The sequence below is a fragment of the Aquarana catesbeiana genome, linkage group LG07 (genome assembly GCF_042186555.1).
Source record: "Aquarana catesbeiana isolate 2022-GZ linkage group LG07, ASM4218655v1, whole genome shotgun sequence".
Taxonomy (NCBI): Eukaryota; Metazoa; Chordata; class Amphibia; order Anura; family Ranidae; genus Aquarana; species Aquarana catesbeiana.
Window position 1 is genome coordinate 315610490 of NC_133330.1, and position 22302 is coordinate 315632791.

At 43.0% G+C, this 22302-nt stretch overlaps 1 protein-coding gene across 1 annotated transcript in view; it reads right to left on the bottom strand.

The window, feature by feature from the left end:
* Nucleotides 1-11558: 11558 nt before the first annotated feature.
* MSH4 (mutS homolog 4) overlaps nucleotides 11559-22302 on the bottom strand; it is a 111243-nt gene continuing 100499 nt past the window's right edge. The window contains exons 17-20 of the mRNA XM_073592078.1: nucleotides 21253-21381; nucleotides 16782-16956; nucleotides 15777-15865; nucleotides 11559-11838 (exon numbers count right to left, since the gene is read on the bottom strand). Of these exons, the coding sequence (XP_073448179.1) occupies nucleotides 11647-11838; nucleotides 15777-15865; nucleotides 16782-16956; nucleotides 21253-21381 (585 nt within the window). The 3' untranslated portion in view covers nucleotides 11559-11646. The remainder of the gene's footprint in view (nucleotides 11839-15776; nucleotides 15866-16781; nucleotides 16957-21252; nucleotides 21382-22302) is intronic.

Here is a 22302-nt window from a genome sequence, read left to right on the forward strand (position 1 = left end):
TTACTACATTGCAGCTCACCAATTATTAGATGTGGTGGCTGCATTTGTTATTCTTTTTTTAGCTTAGGTTCACACTGCTGCGATGCGACACACCCCATGTGATTGGCACAAGTATCGCACCGCATTCTTGTGCACATCACATGCGATGCACTCATTTCTTGTATGGCTCAAATCACACCACATCCGCACCAAAATGGTACAGGGCCCTTTTTTTTTAGCCGCACTGGAATCAGATTGCACGGGTGTGAACACCCATGCAATCCGATTAAGGCAAACGCACTGCGTTCTGCCACCTGCGTTTGGGGGTGTCCTTAACTGTTATTTGCCACCTGCAGCAGATCACATGAACACAATGCGATTGCTATGCAGCAAATCTTGTGCGTTTCCCGCATTGCATCAGTGTTAACCAGGGCTTAGGCCTTCTTTCTTCTATTTACATCTGGTGATTCAGCCAGCAAGTCTGTTGTTTTTCAAAAGCTTAAAGTAGAACTATAGGCAAAACTTTTTTTTTCCCATTTTGGATAGAGTAAGGGAGGGTTATAACCTCTGTCAGATTTTTTTTTTCGATTTGTGTCCCATTGTGGAGATTTCCCTTCACTTCTCATCCCATAACCAAACAGAAAGTGAGAGGAAATCACTGCAAATTAAGGGGATTCATTGGGGCCCCCCCAGGTCACCAGAACTAGTGTCCCGATTGGAAGATTTCCCCTCTATTACTTTTCTGGGAACAACCCAAAATTTGGGATTTTCTTTTACTTTAGTTTTTAATGATAATGGTAAACAGGACAAATAGAGAGGGGGAATCTCCCTAACGGGGCACAGACAGCAATAAAAACTGACAAGCTTTCTAATCCCTCTCCACTCTATCCAAAACAAAAGTTATACTTTAAAGTGGACCTTCAGTCATTTTTTCATCTTTCCATCTATTAAATCTTCTGCCCTTGTTGTTGTTTTAACTTTGGATAGTAAAACATTTTTTTTTCTGCCAGTAAATACCTTATACAGCCCACTTCATGCTTCTTGTCTGGTCATTAGCCTAGGCTTATAACATCATGTACAGCTCTCTCTCTCTCACTCTCCTGAAAGTTTGCCAGAAAGGGAGGGGGGATGAGTCATAAGAGGGCCAATGCAAGCTGCTGAGCTGGAGGTGTGTCTCTGTGTCTGTGTAAATCCAGAAAGTGAACAGGCAGCAGCTTCAGCTGCCCACAGTAATAATGGATACAGGCAGACTCAGTGGAGGGAGATTTCTGCAACATATTTGGCAAGTACAGAATCCCAGTATATATAAAATAATATGCAAAGTGGTTGGAGGGAAGCTTCAGAATGGCGAAGATGTTTCTATTACAAATTATGTGAGTGGACTGCAGTTCCTCTTTAAGCTCTCCAGCAGATAGTATCAGTTTACACGGATAGAACAAAGCACTTAACACTGGCAGGGGTGCTTAAAATGATCAGCTTGTAGCCCCCGATCACATTGGGCCCATATGACATGCGATTTGTCAAATCACATGCCAAATTGGAGCCTATTGCCGGCAACGGCACCGTCCGAATCAGTGCGACGCTGGGTTTTGCGGCGCCGCACCAATTCCCAAAAGTATTTCCTGCACTACTTTTGACGACTTCAATAGACATCTGTGCATGAACCCGCACAGATATCTTTCAAATCGCCCCCAGAACTCGCACTGAAATAGGCTCCAATTTGGGTTTGAAGTCGTGAGAGTTCAGCTGAACTCACATGATTTCAAACCGGCCCTCAGTGTGAAGAAGGCTTCATTTTTCACAGAAAACCTTTATACCAAAAGATAAAAAAAAAAACAGTTTGCTCTAAAACCTCTTTCACACTGAGGCAGTTTTCAGGCGTTTTAGCGCTAGAAATAGCGCCTGAAAACCGCCCCCCATTCATTTCAGTGTGACTTTTCACACTGGGGCGGTGCGCTTGCGGGATGTTAGGAAAAGTCCTGCAAGCAGCATCTTTGGGGCGGTTTGGGAGCGGTGTATATCCGAGCAAAGTATTGCTAGCTTTAAGCTGGCCATAGATGGATCGAAATTTGGCCAGACAAATTCCAATCCATGTGTAGCCACTTCTGCTCGACAATCCACATCTGTCAGAGCTTGAAAAAGTTTGGGCTGCAGCTGCGTGATCCGTGTATTCTCATAGCGGAGGATCCTCGCTGTCAGTGGTTGAGTATTCCTCTACCCACCTTGCTTTTGTGGATGGAGGAATCTGTTCATTTTTTTTTTTTTCCGATCAGCCTCCTGGGCTGATCACAAAAGAACAAGTAACCTGTGGCTAGCTTAAGGCTTGGTTCACACTGGTGCAATGCAAGAACCACAGCGATTCCTGTGCGGGTTTCTGCATCGCATCTGAATCGCAGGTGTTCTATCGAAAAGTGCCTCCGACCATCTGCGCATTTGCAAGATGCAACGGCACTCCAGCTGATATGTTCATCAGCTGGTGTGACGTCAACACTGCGCAAGCGCAGAACGTCAGAGGTATTATCTGACGATCTGCATAGGAAGAATGTAATTATGCAGCACACCGAAATCTGCCTGTCACATGATCGGTCAAAGACACTCTATTACCAAACAAGGTCAACAGATACCCAAATAGACATGGAGCTTAGGATTAGATTGTATGAAATCTTGTATAAACACTAATTGTGTAAGAAGGTCACTTGGTAGAATCCATAAACTCCTTCATGTCTTCATGTCAACGCGTTTCGCTGAAATTAGCTTCCTCAGGACTTTTTTGGGTAGGTGCTAAATACAAAATTAAAATAATACAGAAAAAGAAGAAGAACATGAGTATTTCTAGTATATGAATGTATATATTGTATTTTAACAGTATCTATTGGGTACTAAAGATATATATATATATATATATATATATATATATATATATATATATATATATATATATATATATATATATATATATATATTAAATAGAATCCTCTGGCTGTTTTAGAGGCGATCTCTTTCCTTTCCCTCTATTGTGAGGACATACTACTGCCGTATTATTCTTATCCACTTGGCAAGAAAGAAGTGATCGTGGTTCTGCATCTTTGTCTGTATGTGGTGTCCCCCCTATTGGTCTCGGGGGTTTACCAGGCAAGTATATATATATATATATATATATATCATGAATTTTTTCCAAAAGTGTTTTTTTTTTCTTTTCGCTAATTTCAGTGAAACACGTTGACATGAAGCAGTTTATGGATTCTACCAAGTGACCTTCTTACACAATTAGTGTTTATACAAGATTTCATACAATCTAATCCTAAGCTCCATGTCTATTTGGGTATCTGTTGACCTTGTTTGGTAATAGGGTGTCTGTCTGTTATATGTAATTTTAAAACCTTGTATAATAAAGATTTTTTACTTTGTTAACCACTTGACAACTGGGCACTTAAACCCCCTTCCTAACCAGACAAATTTTCAGCTTTCGGTGCTCTCACACTTTGAATGACAATTACTCAGTCATGCAACACTGTACCTATATGAAATTTATGTCCTTTTTTCACACAAATAGAGCTTTCCTTTGGTGGTATTTAATCACCGCTGGGTTTTTTATTTTTTGCGCTATAAATCAAAAAAGACTGAAAATTTGATTAAAAAAAAAAAAAAAAATTCTTTGTTTCTGTTAAAATTTATTGCAGAGTATTGGCGAGTATTGGCAGAGTTTTATAGTGTTGCAGAGTATTGCACAGTATAGCACAGTGATGCAGAGTATTGGCTAGTATTGGCGAGTATTAGCAGAGTATTGGCGAGTAATGGTAGAGTATTGGCGAGTATTGGCAGAGTATTGCACAGTGTTGCAGAGTATTGCACAGTGTTGCAGAGTATAGCACAGTGATGCAGATTATTGCCATTATGTGTATTGAGCAGCGCTGTGGGCACTAAACATCCAGCTCACAGCACTGCCATCTCTCCCCCTCTCCCTCCGCACTGTACTGATCGGTACAGAGAGGGGAGGGAGGAACCGGCGTCATGACGTGACGCCGGTTTGTTTACATGTGATCGCTCTGTCATTTGACGGAACAATCACGTGGTAAACGGCCGCAATCAGCGGCTATTTACCGTGATCAGTGATGGACATCATTCCAGAATGTTGCTCCCGCGCGCCCCCTGGGGCGCGCACTCGGGAACATCCGTGACCCGGCGGTCACGGATGTTCCCAAGTGCGCACCCCAGGGGGCGCGAGGGAGCAACATTCTGGAATGACGTCCATTAACGTCAACCCAGAACTAGCCGACCGCGCTGTTGCCGTCTTTCGGCAATGGCAATGTTAAACTGCTGCCTCATGTTGTATCGGTAAAGTCCGCTATATTTTGATGGAGTTTTTTACTCATTCGATCCTTTTTTTTATAACTATTGGATGTTGGCATAGTGGGGGTCTCTCCTTCCTAAGGGGGTAAATCCTTACGGTCCTTAAGTGGTTAAATTAAAGTTTGTGTCTGGAGTTCAGCTTTAAAAGTCTGAACTGGAGTACAGAATCACGTTCAACAATTTAAAGGATAAGTCCACCTTTACACTAAAATCGCTACATCTACAGACATCCACGATACAAGCCTAACCCATCTAGCCCTAAAAAGAAGAAATCGGTATACATACCTTTTTTGAAGCCGATCCGGTCCATTCTCCAGTGGCAGAAGCTCTGCAGAGGACACAGCTAACAATGGCTGTGAAATGAATGGGAAGTAACGTCACCCATAGAAGTTACTATCAGGCTTCCGATGTTGGATGTGTCCTCTGCACCCACCTCCACCGCGAAGCTGAAGATGACAGCTCAGCTTGGGATCGGGTCAAATCGGCTTTAAAAAAGGTATGTACAGTGGATATAAAAAGCCTACATGCCCCTTAAAATGTCAGGTTTCTGTGATATAAAAAAATGAGATATAGATAAATAATTTCAGAACTTTTTTCACCTTTAATGTGGCCTATAAATATAATAAAATTGGAGTCAGTACACACCTACCATCATTTAGAGTGCCTCTGATTAACCCTAAATAAAGTTCAGCTGTTCTAGTAGGTCTTTCCTGACATTTTCTTAGTCGCAAAAGCCATGGTCCCCAGAGAGCTTCCAAAGGATCAGAGGGATCTCATTGTTAAAAGGTATCAGTCAGGAGAAGGGTAAAAAAGAATTCTCAAGGCATTAGATATACCATAGAACACAAGACAGTCATCATCAAGTGGAGAAAATGTGGCACAACAGTGACATTACCAAGAACTAGATGTCCCTCTAAAATTGATGAAAAGACGAGAAGAAAACTGGTCAGAGAGGCTGCCAAGAGGCCGACCGCAACATTAAAGGAGCTGTAGGAATATTTGGCAAGTACTGGCTGTGTGGTACATGTGACAACAATCTCCCGTATTCTTCATATGTCTGGGCTATGGGGTACAGTGGCAAGACAGAAGCATTTTCTTACCAAGAAAAACATCCAAGCCTGGCTATATTTTACAAAAAAAAAAGTCTCTAAAGTCTCCCAAAAGCATGTGGGAAAATGTGTTATGGTCTGAAGAAAATAGGGGTTAAACTTTTTGGCCATAATTCCAAAAGATATGCTTGGCGCAAAAACAACACTGCACATCACCAAAAGAACACCATACCCACCGTGAAGCATGGTGGTGGCAGTAACATGCTTTGGGACGGTTTTTCTTCAGCTGGAACAGGGGACTTAGTCAAGGTAGAGGGAATTATGAACAGTTCCAAATACCAGTCAATATTGGCACAAAACCTTCAGGCTTCTGCTAGAAAGCTGAACATGAAGAGGAACGACCCAAAGCATACATCCAAATCACCAAAGGAATGGCTTCCCCAGAATAAGATTAAAGTTTTGGAATGGCCCAGCCAGAACCCAGACCTGAATCCAATTGAAAATCTGTGGGGTGATCTGAAGAGGGCTGTGCACAGGAGATCCCCTGGCAATCTGACAGATTTGGAGTATTTTTGAAAAGAAGAGTGGGCAAATATTGCCAAGTCAAGATGTGCCATGCTGATAGACTCGTACCCAAAACTACTATCAAAAGGTGCTTCAACAAAGTATTAGTTTTAAGGGTGTGCACACTTATGCAACCATATTATTTTATTTTTACTTCTCTCCACCTAAAAGATTTCAGTTTGTTGTTCAACTGAGTTGAACAGTTTATAGGTCACATTAAAAGGGGGAAAAAGTTCTGAAATTATTTATCTTTGTTTCATTTTTTTTTTTTTTCACAGAAACCTGACATTTTAACAGGAGTGTGTAGACTTTTTATATCCCACTGTATACCGATTTCTTCTTTACAGGTTAGTGTTGGATCGTGGATGTCTGTAGATGTCTAGAGATTTAAGTGTTAGACTTATCCTTTCATTTACATTATTAAAAAATCTACAGAGGGGGGTCCTGATCAGAAATGGAAAGAAAGGTACTCCTTATCCTGACAACTAAGAAGTTCCACTTTACACCCCTCCTGGGGTCCCCAGGTCAGTGAACCCCTCCATTGTGCCTGGCTCCCAGCCATGACAACCATGGTTCAGTTTCGGACTGCTGGCAAGACAGGCACAATGGAATGATTTGTGTGGAAGTTACTGAGAAACATTTCAGTAAACAGCTTTTGTATCAATGTTACTTTGCCAGTAATTATATACAATGCTCAGAAATAGAACGGTTCTATTACAGGGTAGTGTATGGAGAAAGAGTTATTGCACATTCTATCACAACAGCAAACTGAACACAGAGCAGGGGTTACGGAACAGAATGGAGATATCATCAACAGTAGGCTGTCGCAGGTAAAACAGAAAATAAAAGGTTGCTGGTGGCCGGTTGTTAATAGTGATAGGCGATGTCAGCTGTAAAACAAGAAGATGGTTTATTATGGAGTCCACACACCAGAAACCATAAATACTTCAGTAATCAAGGCAAGCCGATGATCCTATAAGATGTAGTGTCATTTTTATATCTGTTCATTCAGGAAAGGAGCAAATGCAGAGTGGTGCTTCCTTTAGCAATGAATCAAAAGTCTGCTTTAAACAATCTGACTTTGATTGGCTTCAATGGTACACTGCATACTTGCATTGATTTTTGAATAAGGGATTTTATTTAAAGTGGACCTGTATTGTATTGAAATACTAACATAAAAAAGCTTAAAGTGTCACTAAACCCAAATCATAAGAAACTATCAATAAATGTTGTATTACAAGCTGTTCATACTCACTATGTCATTCTCTATGAGATTTTTTTTCTGTATTCTGCAAAAAACCTGGTTGATCCTGCTGCTCTCTATCTCCCCCTTCTGTATATGTCCCCAATTCAGCTAGGGATTTTGCAGCTGTTGTGGCAGCTCTGCACATGCCCAGTTTTCAGCAAGTTTCTATGCTGAGCATTTCCTCCCTATCACATCTGAGCAGCCCATGTGACTATAGAGTCCCACATGTGGGCGCATACACAAGGGTAAATGACAGCCCACTCCCCCCTCCTCCTCCATGCCCACTAACCAGCTAAACACAATGGGGTGGAACATTACATGTAGATTAATGGAGGCTTCACCTCCCTCTTATTTTAAGACACAGGCTGGAGGGGAGTGACACAGCCAGCCTGTGACTGGCAGAAATCTGCCCACAAGTTATTGCCAAAAAATTAATAATAAAGATTTGATTTCGAATATATACGTGTATGGCAATTTAAAACAGTTTGTTATTATTTATTTTTACTCTGTATTCCAAAGGCTGTTTTTTTTTTTTTTTTTATTGTGAACATGTGACCAGCAGCAGAGGACTAGAAGCTCCTCCTGCTTACATTTCCCTGCAGTCTGGGAGAGATCTGGTTCACGTGACAGCTGTAAATTGATTAGGAAAAAGGTAATTGCTGCTGTCAATCTGCCCTGCGAGGAGGGAGAGGAGAGAGAGACGCTGCACTCAGACACAGCACTGCATTGAGATGGGGCTCAGGTAAGTATAAGGGAAAGCGGGGGGGAGGGTAGGATCCTGTAGCACAGAAGGGCTTTTACCTTAAAGTGGTTTTAAAGGCAGAAGGTTTTGTTATCTTAATGCATTCTATAAAAAGGCTCCGGTGTGCAGCAGCTGCCCCAGCAACCCCTAAAACCTGAGTCTCATCTCTATCTATTTACAATCACTTTAATGCAGAGAGTGCATTAACCTCCTCCCACCCACTGCACATATATGGCCGGGTACGCGCTTCCTCCTTCTGAGTGGACGTGCAGAGATGTCCTTCAGGAGTAGAGGGATTGCTCGCGCGTTTCCGTGCAGCGCGATCCCGATGCGCTCATGTCACCCGGCACATCTCAGATCGGCAGGAGGGCTCTGTGACTGGCCCTCCTGATGACATGATGGCTTTGTCCAATTACAGCCATCATGTGACATAAATAGAGAGCCGATTGGTAGGCGATCAGCTCTCTTCTCCTTACATGGAAGTTGTCAGTGAGGAGAGGAAGAGCGGATCGCTGCAGCCAGCGATCAGTGAGTATGAGCTGTTTTTTACAGCTTTTTACACACTGATCACCGGCCCAGGGTCCCCACACAGTGTCCCCAAAATAGTGTCCCCACAACAGTGTCACCCACATGTCCCCACACAGTAAAAACACCTGTTCCCCATATATGTCTCAGTAAAATCATATGTCCCAATGATCATCTGCACACATATGTCCGTGATTATCTGCGCACATCTGTACATGATCATCTGCGTACATCTGTCTGTGATCACAGAAGCCAATTATTATACACTCATCAGTATTTTTTTTAAAAGACATTTTGATTTAAATTTATGACAAGATTAGATTTTATTGGATTTCTTTTAAAATAGAAAATATTTTTTTTTCTTTTAATTTTTGCTCCTTTTTTTGCTTATATTGCAAAAAATAAAAAACTAAGTAGTGAATAAATACCACCAAAATAAAGCTCTATTTGTGTGAACAAAATAAAAATATGTCACTTGGGTACAGTGTTGCATGACCGCGCAATTCTCATTGAAAGTGTGAGTGCTGAAAGGTAGCCTGGGAAGGAAAGGGGTGAAAGTGCTTGGTATATAAGTGGTTAAGGTAAAAACGCTTCAGCCTTTAGAATCACTTTAATCTGTGTCCTCATTGAGAATATCACCTGTCTCAATGACCAATGTCCTTTCTATCCATATTACTAAAAAAATTGACTGGAGTTTTTCCTTAAAATGTATTTAAACCATAACAATGAATTTCTCCGATTTTCTTTATTTCGGTCTGTTAAGGCAGATCATTCAGTGAAAAAAAAACTTATCATTACCTCCACCCACAAAAAAAGCAACACGTTTTATGATTTACGCAAGAGAAGTAATTTTTTCTTCCTTTTTTTAAGTGTTTTGGCTCTCGCACTTCCTTATACCCTCACCTATGTGAGGATGACTTGTACACTATACCCCTGCAGCTTCCTGAGATACCCATGTTGCAAATCCCAGGAGGAAGTAGCTTCCACATGCTAAAAACCCTGCAGTATCTTGTTCCTGCTCCCACAAACAATAAGACCTTACGAGAACTCTCTGTGCACACACTAATGCTGAATTGTCAGAGGGGTGGCTGAGGAAACAAGAGGAACCTGGCCTAAAAAAAAAAAAAAAAAAGATGGCAGCGTTGGGTGGAACCTGCACTTGGAGAGTAGCAGGTGAGAAGAGGACAATGCTTTGTTCGCTGATCTGGTAAGTGCATTTATTCAGAACAAAACATTAGCATAGAGAGCATATTTAATTAATTAGGAGGTACAAGATCTGCTTTAAATATACCACTTAAAATTTTATGTATATTTAGTTAGTTATTTAGTGCAAAAAATACCTGTTGATCATGCTAGAAATCCAGTGATTTCAGTATTCCAGTATTTCTGGGGTGTCCTGTATTCTCTACTGTACACGCCATCTTATGTTATGTAGATGAGGATAGGGGCAGGTGTTCTGTAATCCGAACACACTTTCTGTACTAGTGTGACAATGCTGCTCCTCTATAGATGCAGTACAGTGAGCGTTGCCATCCTAGGAAGAAAGATAGCACCTTTGTTCCCATCCATTTTGACTGGCATTGATAAGAGTTGCAAAAGGCACAGAGAGCTGCTCCGCACCCTCATTTATATTGGGTGTTATTTACTAAAACTGGAGTGTGCAAAATCTGGTGCAGCTCTGCATAGAAACCAATCAGCTTCCAGGTTTTATTGCCAAAACTTAAAGCGGAGCTCCACCCAAAAGAGAAAGCTCCGCTTGTTCACACCCTCCCTCCACTGCCACATTTGGCACTTTTTTTTTTTTTGGGGGGGGGGGGGAGCGGGAACCTGATTTTGACAGGTATCTGCTCCCACTTCCGGGTAAGATCACCGCATGGCGAGCTACAACATTTCCCAACCCTCCTCCCTACCGCCGCTGCCTTCTGGGACACACATTCTGAAAGCACAGTGTGACTCACGCATGCGCAGTAGGAAACAGGCTGTGAAGCCGCAAGACTTCACTTCCTGTTTCCCTTACTACAGATGCCGGCGCCTGCACTCGAAGCTGATTGCCGAATCGGCTAGGGGTGCTGACATCGCGAGATCCCTGGACAGGCAAGTGTCCTTGTATGAAAAGTCAGCAGCTACAGCAGACTGAACTTGTTTAATTGAACAAGCTGAAGTTGGAAGCCGATTGTACAGCTGCACCTGATTCTGAGTGCACCAATATTAGTAACTCTCCCTCATTGTCCGTACTGATATGGACCAGACACATAGGGGTTGATTTACTAAAGGCAAATAATATGCGCACTTTGGAAAGTGCATTTGCACTCTGCAAGAGCAGTTGTTCCAGAGCTTAATAAGTGAGCAGCAGCCCTGCTGACTTCCATCATGTGCAAGCAAAAATGCTGTTTTTTTTTTTAAAGTTATCCTTGCATGTGATTGGTTATTCTTTGCAAAGCAAAGCTTTACCTCATTTACTAAGCTCTGTAGCAACTACACTTGCAGAGTGCAACTGCTCTTCGCAAAGTGCAGTCTATTTGTCTTTAGTAAATCAACCCTTGTCTATAAGTGAATCCTCCATTGTGAAGGGCAGGAGGGGGCACAGCATTGGCCATTTGCTCTATTCCCTTGGTTTACTCCAGGCACATGAAGGTTCCTGCCTAGGTGGATGATCCAGCTGTGCCGCTGCTGATCTGATAACCAACGTTCTTGCCAGTAAGTTGTTAAATCTCTACTACACTTAAGCTGAGATCACCTAACCAAATACATACAATTTAAACCGTACAATCCCCTTTAGAATTACCAACAATTATGCAGTAAACTATTCAGGGACTATATAAATGGATTTCAATGGTTTGGAAATTGAATGACCTATTTGGGTATTCCAGCACTACCTTAGTTTTCATACCTAGATAAGATTGTATGGCAACTGTACAATCAGATTCTACAGGCCAGAAAGAGTACAAAGAGTTGAAAATTGAGGTAGATCCAATTCGGATGGTTTAGAAAAGTAATGAGGTGTCCAAGGTAAAATAGTGTTTGGTCACATTTAATACAAATTTTTCCAAATTATTATTACAGGTATAAATATCTTTTATAATACTTTTTAAAAAATCCCCGTTTTGTTCTAACAACAGTTAGCATCCAACCAAAAATTACAGCTAAGAATTGTTTGGACTGTTGAGAATACTCTACATGTTCATGTGACTTTATTGCTTTGACTCTGCAGACAAATGGCAAGCAGTGGTGAGGTCAGAAGTATATTTCTTCTTAAGATGTTTCAGGTAAGTCCTCAGACTCTCAGGGTCCAGTTTGGAGTTCTTTGCTGCCTGTACAAGCCTTAGAGCTAGCTGATAAGTGGCCATCTGTCTCCTGCTCTCCAGAGTGCTGCTCTGTTTTTGCTGTTGGATAATGAAGTCTATAAGTGCTAAACATGGACTGTAAAATTACTCACAACATGTAAACACGTGTTTTAATATATATAAACTTGGCTGTACACCCCCTAGTGAAGACTGCTATGGCTATAATGCCAGAAGGATTGAAACCCATACAGTCACACATAGACAGGGTAAGAATGTTGAGCTTTTCTAATCAGGCAAACCTTTGCCACTTCCTGTTAGTGTAAAAGCTTGCTATCCCTTTTCTGCATTCTATACATTCCAATTGGTCAGCGAGACTGCCCATCACCAATCTCTGAATTAATAAGTATAATTAGAGGCAAACCTTTTTTTTTTTTAGTTTTGGATAGAGTGGAGAGGCATTACACAATGGGGGTTATTTACGAAAGGCAAATCCACTTTGCACTACAAGTGCAAACTACAAGTGCAAAGAGCACTTGAAATTGAACTAAAAGTGCACTTGGAAGTGCAGTCGCTGTAAATCTGAGCGGGACATGCAAGGAAAATAAAAAACAGCATTTTAGCTTGTACATGATTGTATGATAAAATCAGCAGAGCTTCCACTCATTTCAGATCTACCCCTCAGATTTACAGCGACTGCACTTCCAAGTGAACTTTCAGTGCAATTTCAAGTGCACTTTGCACTTGTCGTTTGCACTTTTAGTGCAAAGTGGACTAGCCTTTCGTAAATAACCCCCAGTGTGTCAGTTTTTATGGCTGTCTATGCTCCCATTAGGGAGATTCCCCCTCTCTATTTGTCCTGTTTACCATTATCATTGCATATGTAGCACCCTGATGTTTAGGCAGGGTTGCTATTAAATTTATTTGCCAAGTGATAGTTGCCTTTGCCAATTGTTAGGAGGTCAATTGATTTCACCCTAATTCTGGAATTGCTGCACTTCTCTCTTGTTTCACTAGATGGCCGGGTATCTGGTGACATTAGATAAGACAAGGGCATTGCAAGGACAGATTAAGAATGAATGGGTTGTCTCAGCCAATAGGCAGGGATTTGCTTGGGTCCCTTGGCCTGCTGGGAGAACCTATTTATTTAGGTGAGGTCAGGTGCTCAGGGTTCTGTGCCACCTGGACAGCTGTCTGGGTGGGCGTGTGTCGTATCGCCCCAGGCTGCTATGCCAGAAACCTAAGGCCTATCCCGGGGACATCTTGCTGCTATCCAGCCTATCCAGAAGTAGTGCAGGGTTGGGACTGTGGGCTTGTAGTCCAACCAGAAGTAACGTTCCACCAGCCGCGGAACCAGTCGTGGTCGGAGGTAGAGGGGAAGCTGTTACCACAAAGGGACCATCCACCTTGCTACCGGAGACCACTGTGAGTAAGCTGAGGCCAGTACCATAGCAGACTTCTCGCCAACTGGGGACGGTGAAGAAGTGGGAAACCATCAGCAAGTGCCAAGTCAGGGACCCAGCAGAACAGCAGAGGTGACGCTTGTGGAGTACCAAGCCAGGGACCTAACGTGTCAGCAGGGGTGAAGCTTGAGGAGTATCTGCGAGTGCCGAGCCAGGGACCCAGCAGGGAAGAGGGGGTGACACTTGAGGAAAATACTGAGTGCTACAGTGAAAGAGCTCAGGGGATCCAGTGGCTAGTGGATCTGAAGTCTAGTAAGAGAAACTGAAATAGTTGAATACCTTTACCGTTAGTAACAGCTACAAGATTGTTGCCATAGTAGACAGCGGTCCTACCTATACAGAAGTGGTGTGCGGCTGAAGGCCTTCACCTGTATAGCTGTCTACCTATAACTGCTAATTAACATTGCATCTACCTAAGGGTGTCCTGGCCCTAACCCTCTCTCCCACAGGTTTAAGAGGCAATAAATCTCTTTGCATTCAAAAAGTGTCCACCTGTTCCTCTTGCATTACACCCACCATGCCTTGTAATCCACTCTACACTGAAGGATGTCAGCTGTCCTTAACTCTGGAGGTCACCATTGGGCTTCAGGGGCCCCGGGCCTTTGCTACACAAGTAAAAGTAAAAGAAAATCACAAATTTTGATTTGCCCCCAGAAAAGTAAAAGAAGGGAAATCTTCCAATGAGGACACTAGTTCTGGTGACCTGGGGGGGGGGGGGGGGGGGTGTGGAGTCCAAAGAATTCCTTTCATTTTCAGGGATTTCTTCTTACTTCCTGTTTGGCTATGAGGCAGGAAGTGAAGGGAAATCTCACCAATGGGACAAAGATGGCAAAAAATAAACTGACATGACCCTTTCTTACTGTATCCAAAATGGGAAAAAAAAGTTTTACGTATAGTTAAAACAAAAAGTCAGTTCTTGCTGCAATTCCCACCATATATGCGGCTCTGTACTCTGCAGACTAACGGTGATCCATACTCGCTCCTCTTCAGTGGTAAATGACAGCCATTGAACCCACTTCCCTGTGAGCCCACAGTGTCAAGGACCTGCCCAATGGGACACATCATCAGCTCGCCCTGGGTTTACTGGGACTGCTGTTATTTTGTGGCATCTCTCCTTGCAGCATTTAGGACCCCCCAGTGCAGGAGGAAGATATGAAGGAAGAGGCCCCATGTCCACACCAATGCAAAAAAGTTACGTAGACTGATTAGAAAAAATAAAATTAAGTAGGGTATGTTCCTGCGGGGGGGGGGGGAGGAATGTCAAAGATGAGGGGTTGGGTACCAATATTATAGTTCAGCTTTAATGGAGTTGTAAAGGCAGAAGGTTTTTTTTTATCTTAAAGTGGTTGTAAACCCTCTGAGACCACTTTTACCTACAGGTAAGCCTAGATTACGGCTTACCTGTAGGTGCAACAAATATCTCCTAAACCTACACGGTTTAGGAGATATTTGCAAAAAACTGGCACCGATGTCTACGGCGCATGCGCCGTAGACAGCGGCGCGCAGGCGCACTGAGCATGCCGCTGCTAACGGCGATCATGCTGTTAGTGGCGGCTCCCTCGCGCATGCTCCCGGATAGATGACGGTGATGAAAGAGAAGAACCAGGGTCGCTTCAGGGGCTTCCATCTCAGGTAAGTTTATTCATAATGAGCTAGTAAGCTATGCATACTAGCTCATTATGCCTTTGCCTTACAGGGTGTGTTTTTTTTTTTCTTCCTGCCTGTACTTCCTCTTTAATGCATTCTGTGTATTAAGATAAAATACTTTCTGTGTGTATCAGCCTCCCTCAGCCCCCCTAATGACTTACCTGAGCCCCATCTCTCTCCAGCGATGTCCATGAATGTCTAAGCCATCCGGGACTCTCCTCCTTATTGGCTGAGGCAAAGCAGCAGTGCCATTGGCTGTCAATCAAAGTCAGCCAGCCAATCGGTGGGGAGAGGAGGCGGGGCTGGGGAGCTCCGTGTCTGAACTATGACTCGGCTCCGGTGCCCCCATAGGAAGCTACTGACTGAGGGGGCACTCAAAAGGAGGGAGGGGCCAGGAGCAGCAAAGAGGGACCCGAGAAGAGGAGGATCCGGCTGCTCTGTGCAAAACCAACTGCACAGAGGGGGTAGGTATAACATGTTTGTTATTTTATTTTTTTTTTTAAACAAGACTTTACAATCACTTTAACTTAAAATTCAAATATGCTAATCACTGATTTCTGAATCCTACAGTGGCATAATTATAATTGTTAGAATCTGTTCTCATAATCATTTGCACTCTAATTTATTTAAAGCCCAACTGAATGTACAACATTTTTCTTAATTTAGAATAGAATTGGGAGAAGTTAGACGTAAACATTTATTAGTCTGTGTCCCTGTGGTTGAGACAGGAATAATACAGAACAAGAAGTGGGGGGGACTGTCCCCAGCTGGGAAAGAGACAGCAATAAGAACATTATTTTTTTAAATGTTAAGCAAGGATCCCACACGTCAGCTGATGGACTATGCAAATGTAGTAGAACAATTTGTTACAGAAATTCACTCATTACAATCAGCAACTACATATCTCAGAAAAAAAATCAGTGGTCATACCAGGATCTTGTCTGCAACTATCTTGGAGATTTCACTGGCATCCTCCATTAGGGAGTCCGGTAAGAATGAAAGTGTGGCTGCCTTTAAACCTAAATACAACAAAGGAGATTGACATCAATTATTTTAATAATTATATATACATACACACACACACACACACACACACACACACACACACACACACACACACACACATACGAAACCAAGGCCTAATCAGGCCTGTGAGCTGCAGCAATGTGTGGTAAAATGCAATAATTGATCGACGGTGTAGTGCCATTTATTTAGAGTGTCATCCTAAAGCACCACTACCAGTTCTAAGATATGGTAACTGAATTGTTTTTTTTCAGAGTTTCGTTGGTAACATATTACATGTTACACCCTGAATATGGGTGTAAACATGTAGCATGTTATGGAAATGTGAACTTATCCTTTCAGCTTAAATTGTGTACAGATAATACCTCTTGTCCTGCTGTTTAGTGGTGGGGAAGGGTCAAAGCAGAATGTCAGGTTCATCCACATTCACTATTTTAGATGAACATCAGTGTAATAAAACAGCTGTGTTAACTCGGATGTTTCCAAAAATGCTGAATATTCATTTCAGGGTCCCAGAACTTGCCTGGCTCCAGTCTTTTTTCCACCCACTAGTAAATATGCTTGGATTTTTCCCGATCGATTCGTGCTGCCAGCTATAGCCAGCAGCACTGATCATTGTATTCTCACGGCGGGAAAGTCTCCACGCTGTAGCACAGTGACAGTGATTCACCCTTCCACATCGAATGTATGGATGGGGGAATTGGGTGATTTATTTTCCCTTCGACCTTCTTTTTGAAAAAAATAAAATAAAATAAAAAAATAGATTAATGTATGGGCTCATTGTGCAAAAGAAAAATTACTGCAGTAACTGCAAGCCAACTAAGAACAGCAGATCTTCAATAGGCTGCTTTAGGTTACGGCACTGTGTTATGTTTAACTCTGGGATTGTAACATATCTATCATCATTCTTACCATAATTCTGCTCTTTCGTCTGCCCTTTGGATAGCAAGTAGGTATAAGCGATCGACTCCTTTATCCCCGACTTGTTTGCTGCATGCTTTACAGCAAAGTGAAAGTTTTCTACATTTGGATACATTGTACCTAGATGACATAACTCCAAGAAATGGGTTGCAAAAAGTGTGAAAGCCTGAAAAGAAAATAGGATGTTTTAATGAAAAAGGCAGCCTAGGTTGCAATCTAATTTGGGAGATTCCACTAGCAAACATAGGAAGGAGTGGGAGCCTTTGAAACAACATTCACAGATGATCAATGGCTTAATGCCTGCATCTTAGCACACAAATGTTCTATTAGTTCCAGCATTCAAGAAAGTTCATATAAAACTTTGACTAACTAGTACTTGACCCCGGCCAAGTTGCATGCATGGAACCCGGAAGCAACAGAAAAATGTTGGCGCTGTGGCAATGACATTGGTACCATGCTACACATATGGTGGGAGTGCCCGTCTTTGCGCCACTGTTGGAATAATATTTGTACACAGATCTATTCTAAAACCGAGACAAAATTGAAACTCACACCAGAATGCTGCCTACTGAACATATCCAATTATTCTTTAAAATGGTTGTAAACCCAAAAAAATAAAAAACTGAAAGACAAAGGCATAATGAGCTAGTATGCATAGCATACTAGCTCATTATGAATTATTTACCTTAGATCGAAGACCCCGCAGCAGTCCTCGTTCACCGATCCGGCCGGCGACATCGCTCCCGGAGTTAAAAACTACCTGCGCCTAATTCCGACAAGCATTTGTGCTAGTGTCAGTAACATTACTGACACGTGTGGCAAATTAAAGGGGTGGTAAACTCTCCTAATGATAAAATAACATTTAAACAATATTTAAATCTAACTAGTTACCGTATTTATCGGTGTATAACGCACACTTTTTCCCCTTAAAATCAGGGGAAAATTGTGGGTGCGTGTTATATGCCGATCTCCGCTGATTGCCGAGTGTACACGGCTCTTCTCGGCTCCGCTCACAGTCACGTCCAGTCCCACCATTGGACCTGTGATATGTCCATCATAGGGCGGGACTGTGAGGGGAGCCGAGTACACTTGGCTATGCGTATCTTGGCTCCGCCTAGTCCCTGCAATCTCGGCGGCGCCATATTTAAATCTGGACAAGGCTGCAATGGACACTGGGGGCAAGGCTGCACTGACAAGGCTGCAATGGACACTGGGGCAAGGCTGCAATGGACACTGGGTAAGGCTGCAATGACAAGGCTGCAATGGACACTGGGGGCAAGGCTGCAATGGACACTGGGTAAGGCTGCAATGACAAGGCTGCAATGGACACTGGGGCAAGGCTGCACTGGGGCAAGGCTGCAATGGACACTGGGTAAGGGTGCACTGACAAGGCTGCAAGGCTGCACTGGGGCAAGGCTGCACTGACAAGGCTGCAATGACACTGACAAGGCTGCAGATAGACACTGATAAGGCTGCATTGATGGGCATTTAAATGTAAGTTTTTTCCTTAAACTTCCCTCCTAAAAGTTTTTTTCCTTAATACGCTAATAATTACGGTATTTGCAATTAACATGTCACTAACAGTATGCTCAAAAATCTCTTACTCTCATAAATCATTATTTTAAAAACGCTCACGCTTGCTGTTCGCCGCCGCCATAGCAACTCTGGTCTTCCGCGTCTGTCTGGTAATTTATCTCCGCACTCAGTAGCTTTCCCTGGCCATAATTCTGTGCAGTTCTAAAAGTGGCGGTAGTAAGAACTGTATGATGAAAAAAAAAGGACAGCGCTAAACCCTACATGTGAGAACCTGCAAAAAAAAAATAATTATATATATATATATATATATATATATATACACATATACATACACACACACACATACATACACACATATATACATATTTTCTGCAGGTTCTCACATGTAGGGTTTAGCGCTGTCCTTTTTTTCATTATACAGTTCTTACTACTGCCACTTTTAGAACTGTTGCTATGGGAGGGACAAATTCTTAATTTACAGCCAGTTCTCAGACTAGAAAAATAGCAGTAATTAGGAATAACTCTGAGCTGGTGTACAGAGGTAGGCCAGTACTCAGATTTGGCAGTGCCGGTGCTGGGAAGCTGTCATGAGTTGTATTTCTGGCTGCATTTTGCTGTCAACTGGGAGATTCCCCGTTCGAAAGCTAAATGTAAATGTGGATGGCGGTGAGGTCATTACCCAAATATAGGCAACACCCATATTTGAGAATTTACTTGTCATTTCTTGGGGGTTTGTGACAGGTATATGAATTGGGCTCAAACGCCAAACACTCCGAACCCGAGTGCCTTTTTTTGCACTGAAACCTAAATCAGCATTGTCAATCCTACCTGCTGGACTACAGAACCCCATCTATCCTCACCTCTTTTTTTTCAACCTACACATGCATACATTAATTTTGTTCCCAGCAAAAGAAATGCTGCTGCCTTGACTCACAAGAGCTTGCCGACACACTGTGTATAGGGAAAGGGCTCTTGGGAGATGTAGCTCTGGGTGGTGTGCCTATACCAATAGGAAATTAGCCCCTTGCAGCAATTTTACAATCCTGGTAATGATGTCACAGGAAGTAATAAAAGCTGTTTCTCTCTACAGAAAAAAAAAACAATGCTGGGACATGATGTAGAGGGAGTTTTAATATTTAATATTTATTAGGTACTTATAGAGTGCTGTCAGTTTATGCCACACCTTACATATACACAGTATCTCACAAAAGTGAGCACACCCCTCAAATTTTTGTAAATATTTTATTATTTTACGCAGCGCTTTACATATACATTGTACTTTCACATCAGTCCCTACCCTCAAGGAGCTTACACTCTAAGGTCCCTAACTCACATTCATACATACTAGGGACAATTTAGACAGGATCCAATTAACCTACCAGCATGTCTTTGGAGTGTGGGAGGAAACCGGAGTACCCGGAGGAAACCCAAGCAGGCACAGGGAGAACATGCAGACTCCAGGCAGGTAGTGTCGTAGTTGGGATTCGAACCAGCGACTCTTCTTACTGCCAGGCAAAAGTGCTACCAACTACACCACTGTGCCGCCTGCATGATGTGACTTTAGGTCGTACATACAGTATCTCACAAAAGTGAGTACACCCCCCACATTTTTGTAAATATTTTATTATATCTTTTCATGTGACAACACTGAAGAAATGACACTTTGCTACAATGTAAAGTAATGAGTGTACAGCTTGTATAACAGTGTAAATTTGCTATCCCCTCAAAATAACCCAACACACAGCCATTAATGTCTAAACCGCTGGCAACAAAAGTGAGTACACCCCTAAGTGAAAATGTTCAAATTGGGCCCAAAGTGTCAATATTTTGCGTGGCCACCATTATTTTCCAGCACGGCCTTAACCCTCTCTGGCATGGAGTTCACAGGTTGCCACTGGAGTCCTCTTCCCCTCCTCCAGGATGACTTCACGGAGCTGGTGGATGTTAGAGACCTTGCACTCCTCCATCTTCTGTTTCAGGATGCCCCACAGATACTCAATAGGGTTTAGGTCTGGAGATATGCTTGACCAGTCCAACACCTTTACCCTCAGCTTCTTTAGCAAGTGGTCGTCTTGGATGTGTTTGGGGTCGTTATGTTGGAATACTGCCCTGCGGCCCAGTCTCTGAAGGGAGGGGATCATGCTCTGCTTCAGTATATCACAGTACATGTTGGCATTGATGGTTCCCTCAATAAACGTTAGCTACCCAGTGCCGGCAGCACTCATGCAGCCCCAGACCATGACACTCCCACCACCATGCTTGACTGTAGGCAAGACACACTTGTCTTTGTACTCCTCACCTGGTTGCCGCCACACACGCTTGACACCATCTGAACCAAATAAGTTTATCTTGGTCTCATCAGACCACAGGACATGGTTCCAGTAATCCATGTCCTTAGTCTGCTTGTCTTCAGCAAACTATTTGCAGGCTTTCGTGTGCATCATCTTTAGAAGAGGCTTCCTTCTGGAACGACAGCCATGCAGACCAATTTGATGCAGTGTGCGGCGTATGGTCTGAGAACTGACAGGCTGAGCCCCCACCCCTTCAACCTCTGCAGCAATGTTGGCAGCACTCATATGTCTATTTCCCAAAGACAACCTCTGAATATAATGCTGAGCATGTGCACTCAACTTCCTTGGTCATCCATGGCGAGACCTGTTCTGAGTGGAATCTGTCCTGTTAAACCGCTGTTTGGTCTTGGCCACCATACTGCAGCTCAGTTTCAGGGCCTTGGCAATCTTCTTATAGCGCCTAGGCCATCTTTATGTAGAGCAACATTTTTTTTTTTTCAGATCCTCAGAGTTCTTTGCCATGAGGTGCCATGTTGAACATCCAGTGACCAGTATGAGAGAGTGAGAGCGATAACAACAAATTTAACACACCTGAGACAACTTGACAATGACAATTGAGAAATGACAAAAGATACCTTTGAACCAAGAAGGTGTTCGCACACTGCGTAGCAGATCCCAATGCCTTCCTCCGCACTAGTGCCTCTTCCAAGTTCATCAATTATTATTAGTGACTGGTCATTTACATTCTGAATTATGTATGTTATCTTAAGAAAAAATAGCACACATTTGTGTAATTTACATTATCTATGCATAGATTTATCAACAGCTACATTTGAAATCCATACAAAAACATGAGGTTTACCAGAAAAGAGTTATGCCGTGTACACACGGGCGGACTTTTCGACCAGACTGGTCCGACGAATCCGTCAGACAATCCGACCGTGTGTGGGCTTCATCGGACCTGTAGCGGACTTTTTCGGTCAAAAATCAGACAGACTTTAGATTTGGAACATGTTTCAAATCTTTCTGACGGACTCGAGTCCGGTCGAAAAATCCGCTCGTCTGTATGCTAGTCCGACGGACGAAAACTGACGCTAGGGCAGCTATTGGCTACTGGCTATCAATTTCCTTATTTTAGTCCGGTCGTACATCATCACGTAGGAATCCGTCGGACTTTGGTGTAATCATGTGTGTGCAAGTTCGTTCGTTCGAAAGTCCGTCGGACCTTTGATGCCGAAAAGTCCGCCCGTGTGTACACGGCATTACACTTCGGGAAGGGGAGGAGCGTTGTGATGAGGGCTTCTTAGGGTTTGTTTTTTTTTTGTTTGGTGTGTTGGGGGGATGGAAGGGGCAGGGGCGGATCCAGAGTCTAGTCTCGGGAGGGGCACTGCCAGAAAATAAGGTGTTGCTTACAGAACTGTATTTAACGTATCATACAGTCCTAACCGTGTTTAAACAGTGACACGTTTAAAATTATGCCACTTGCTCTCAGCGCGAAGGAGGTATGGAAGAATAGTGAGACCTGCCAACCACAGTGATGAAAGTGTTAAGGCTAGCCGCAACAGTGGCGGCGGTCTAAACACTTATCAACTTCACGGGAAATCTTTGTAATCTCCCTGCAGGTCTCCTGATGCGCTACATTACAGTGCACCTCTCCATCTGGGACTCCTTCCCTCCGTGGCAAA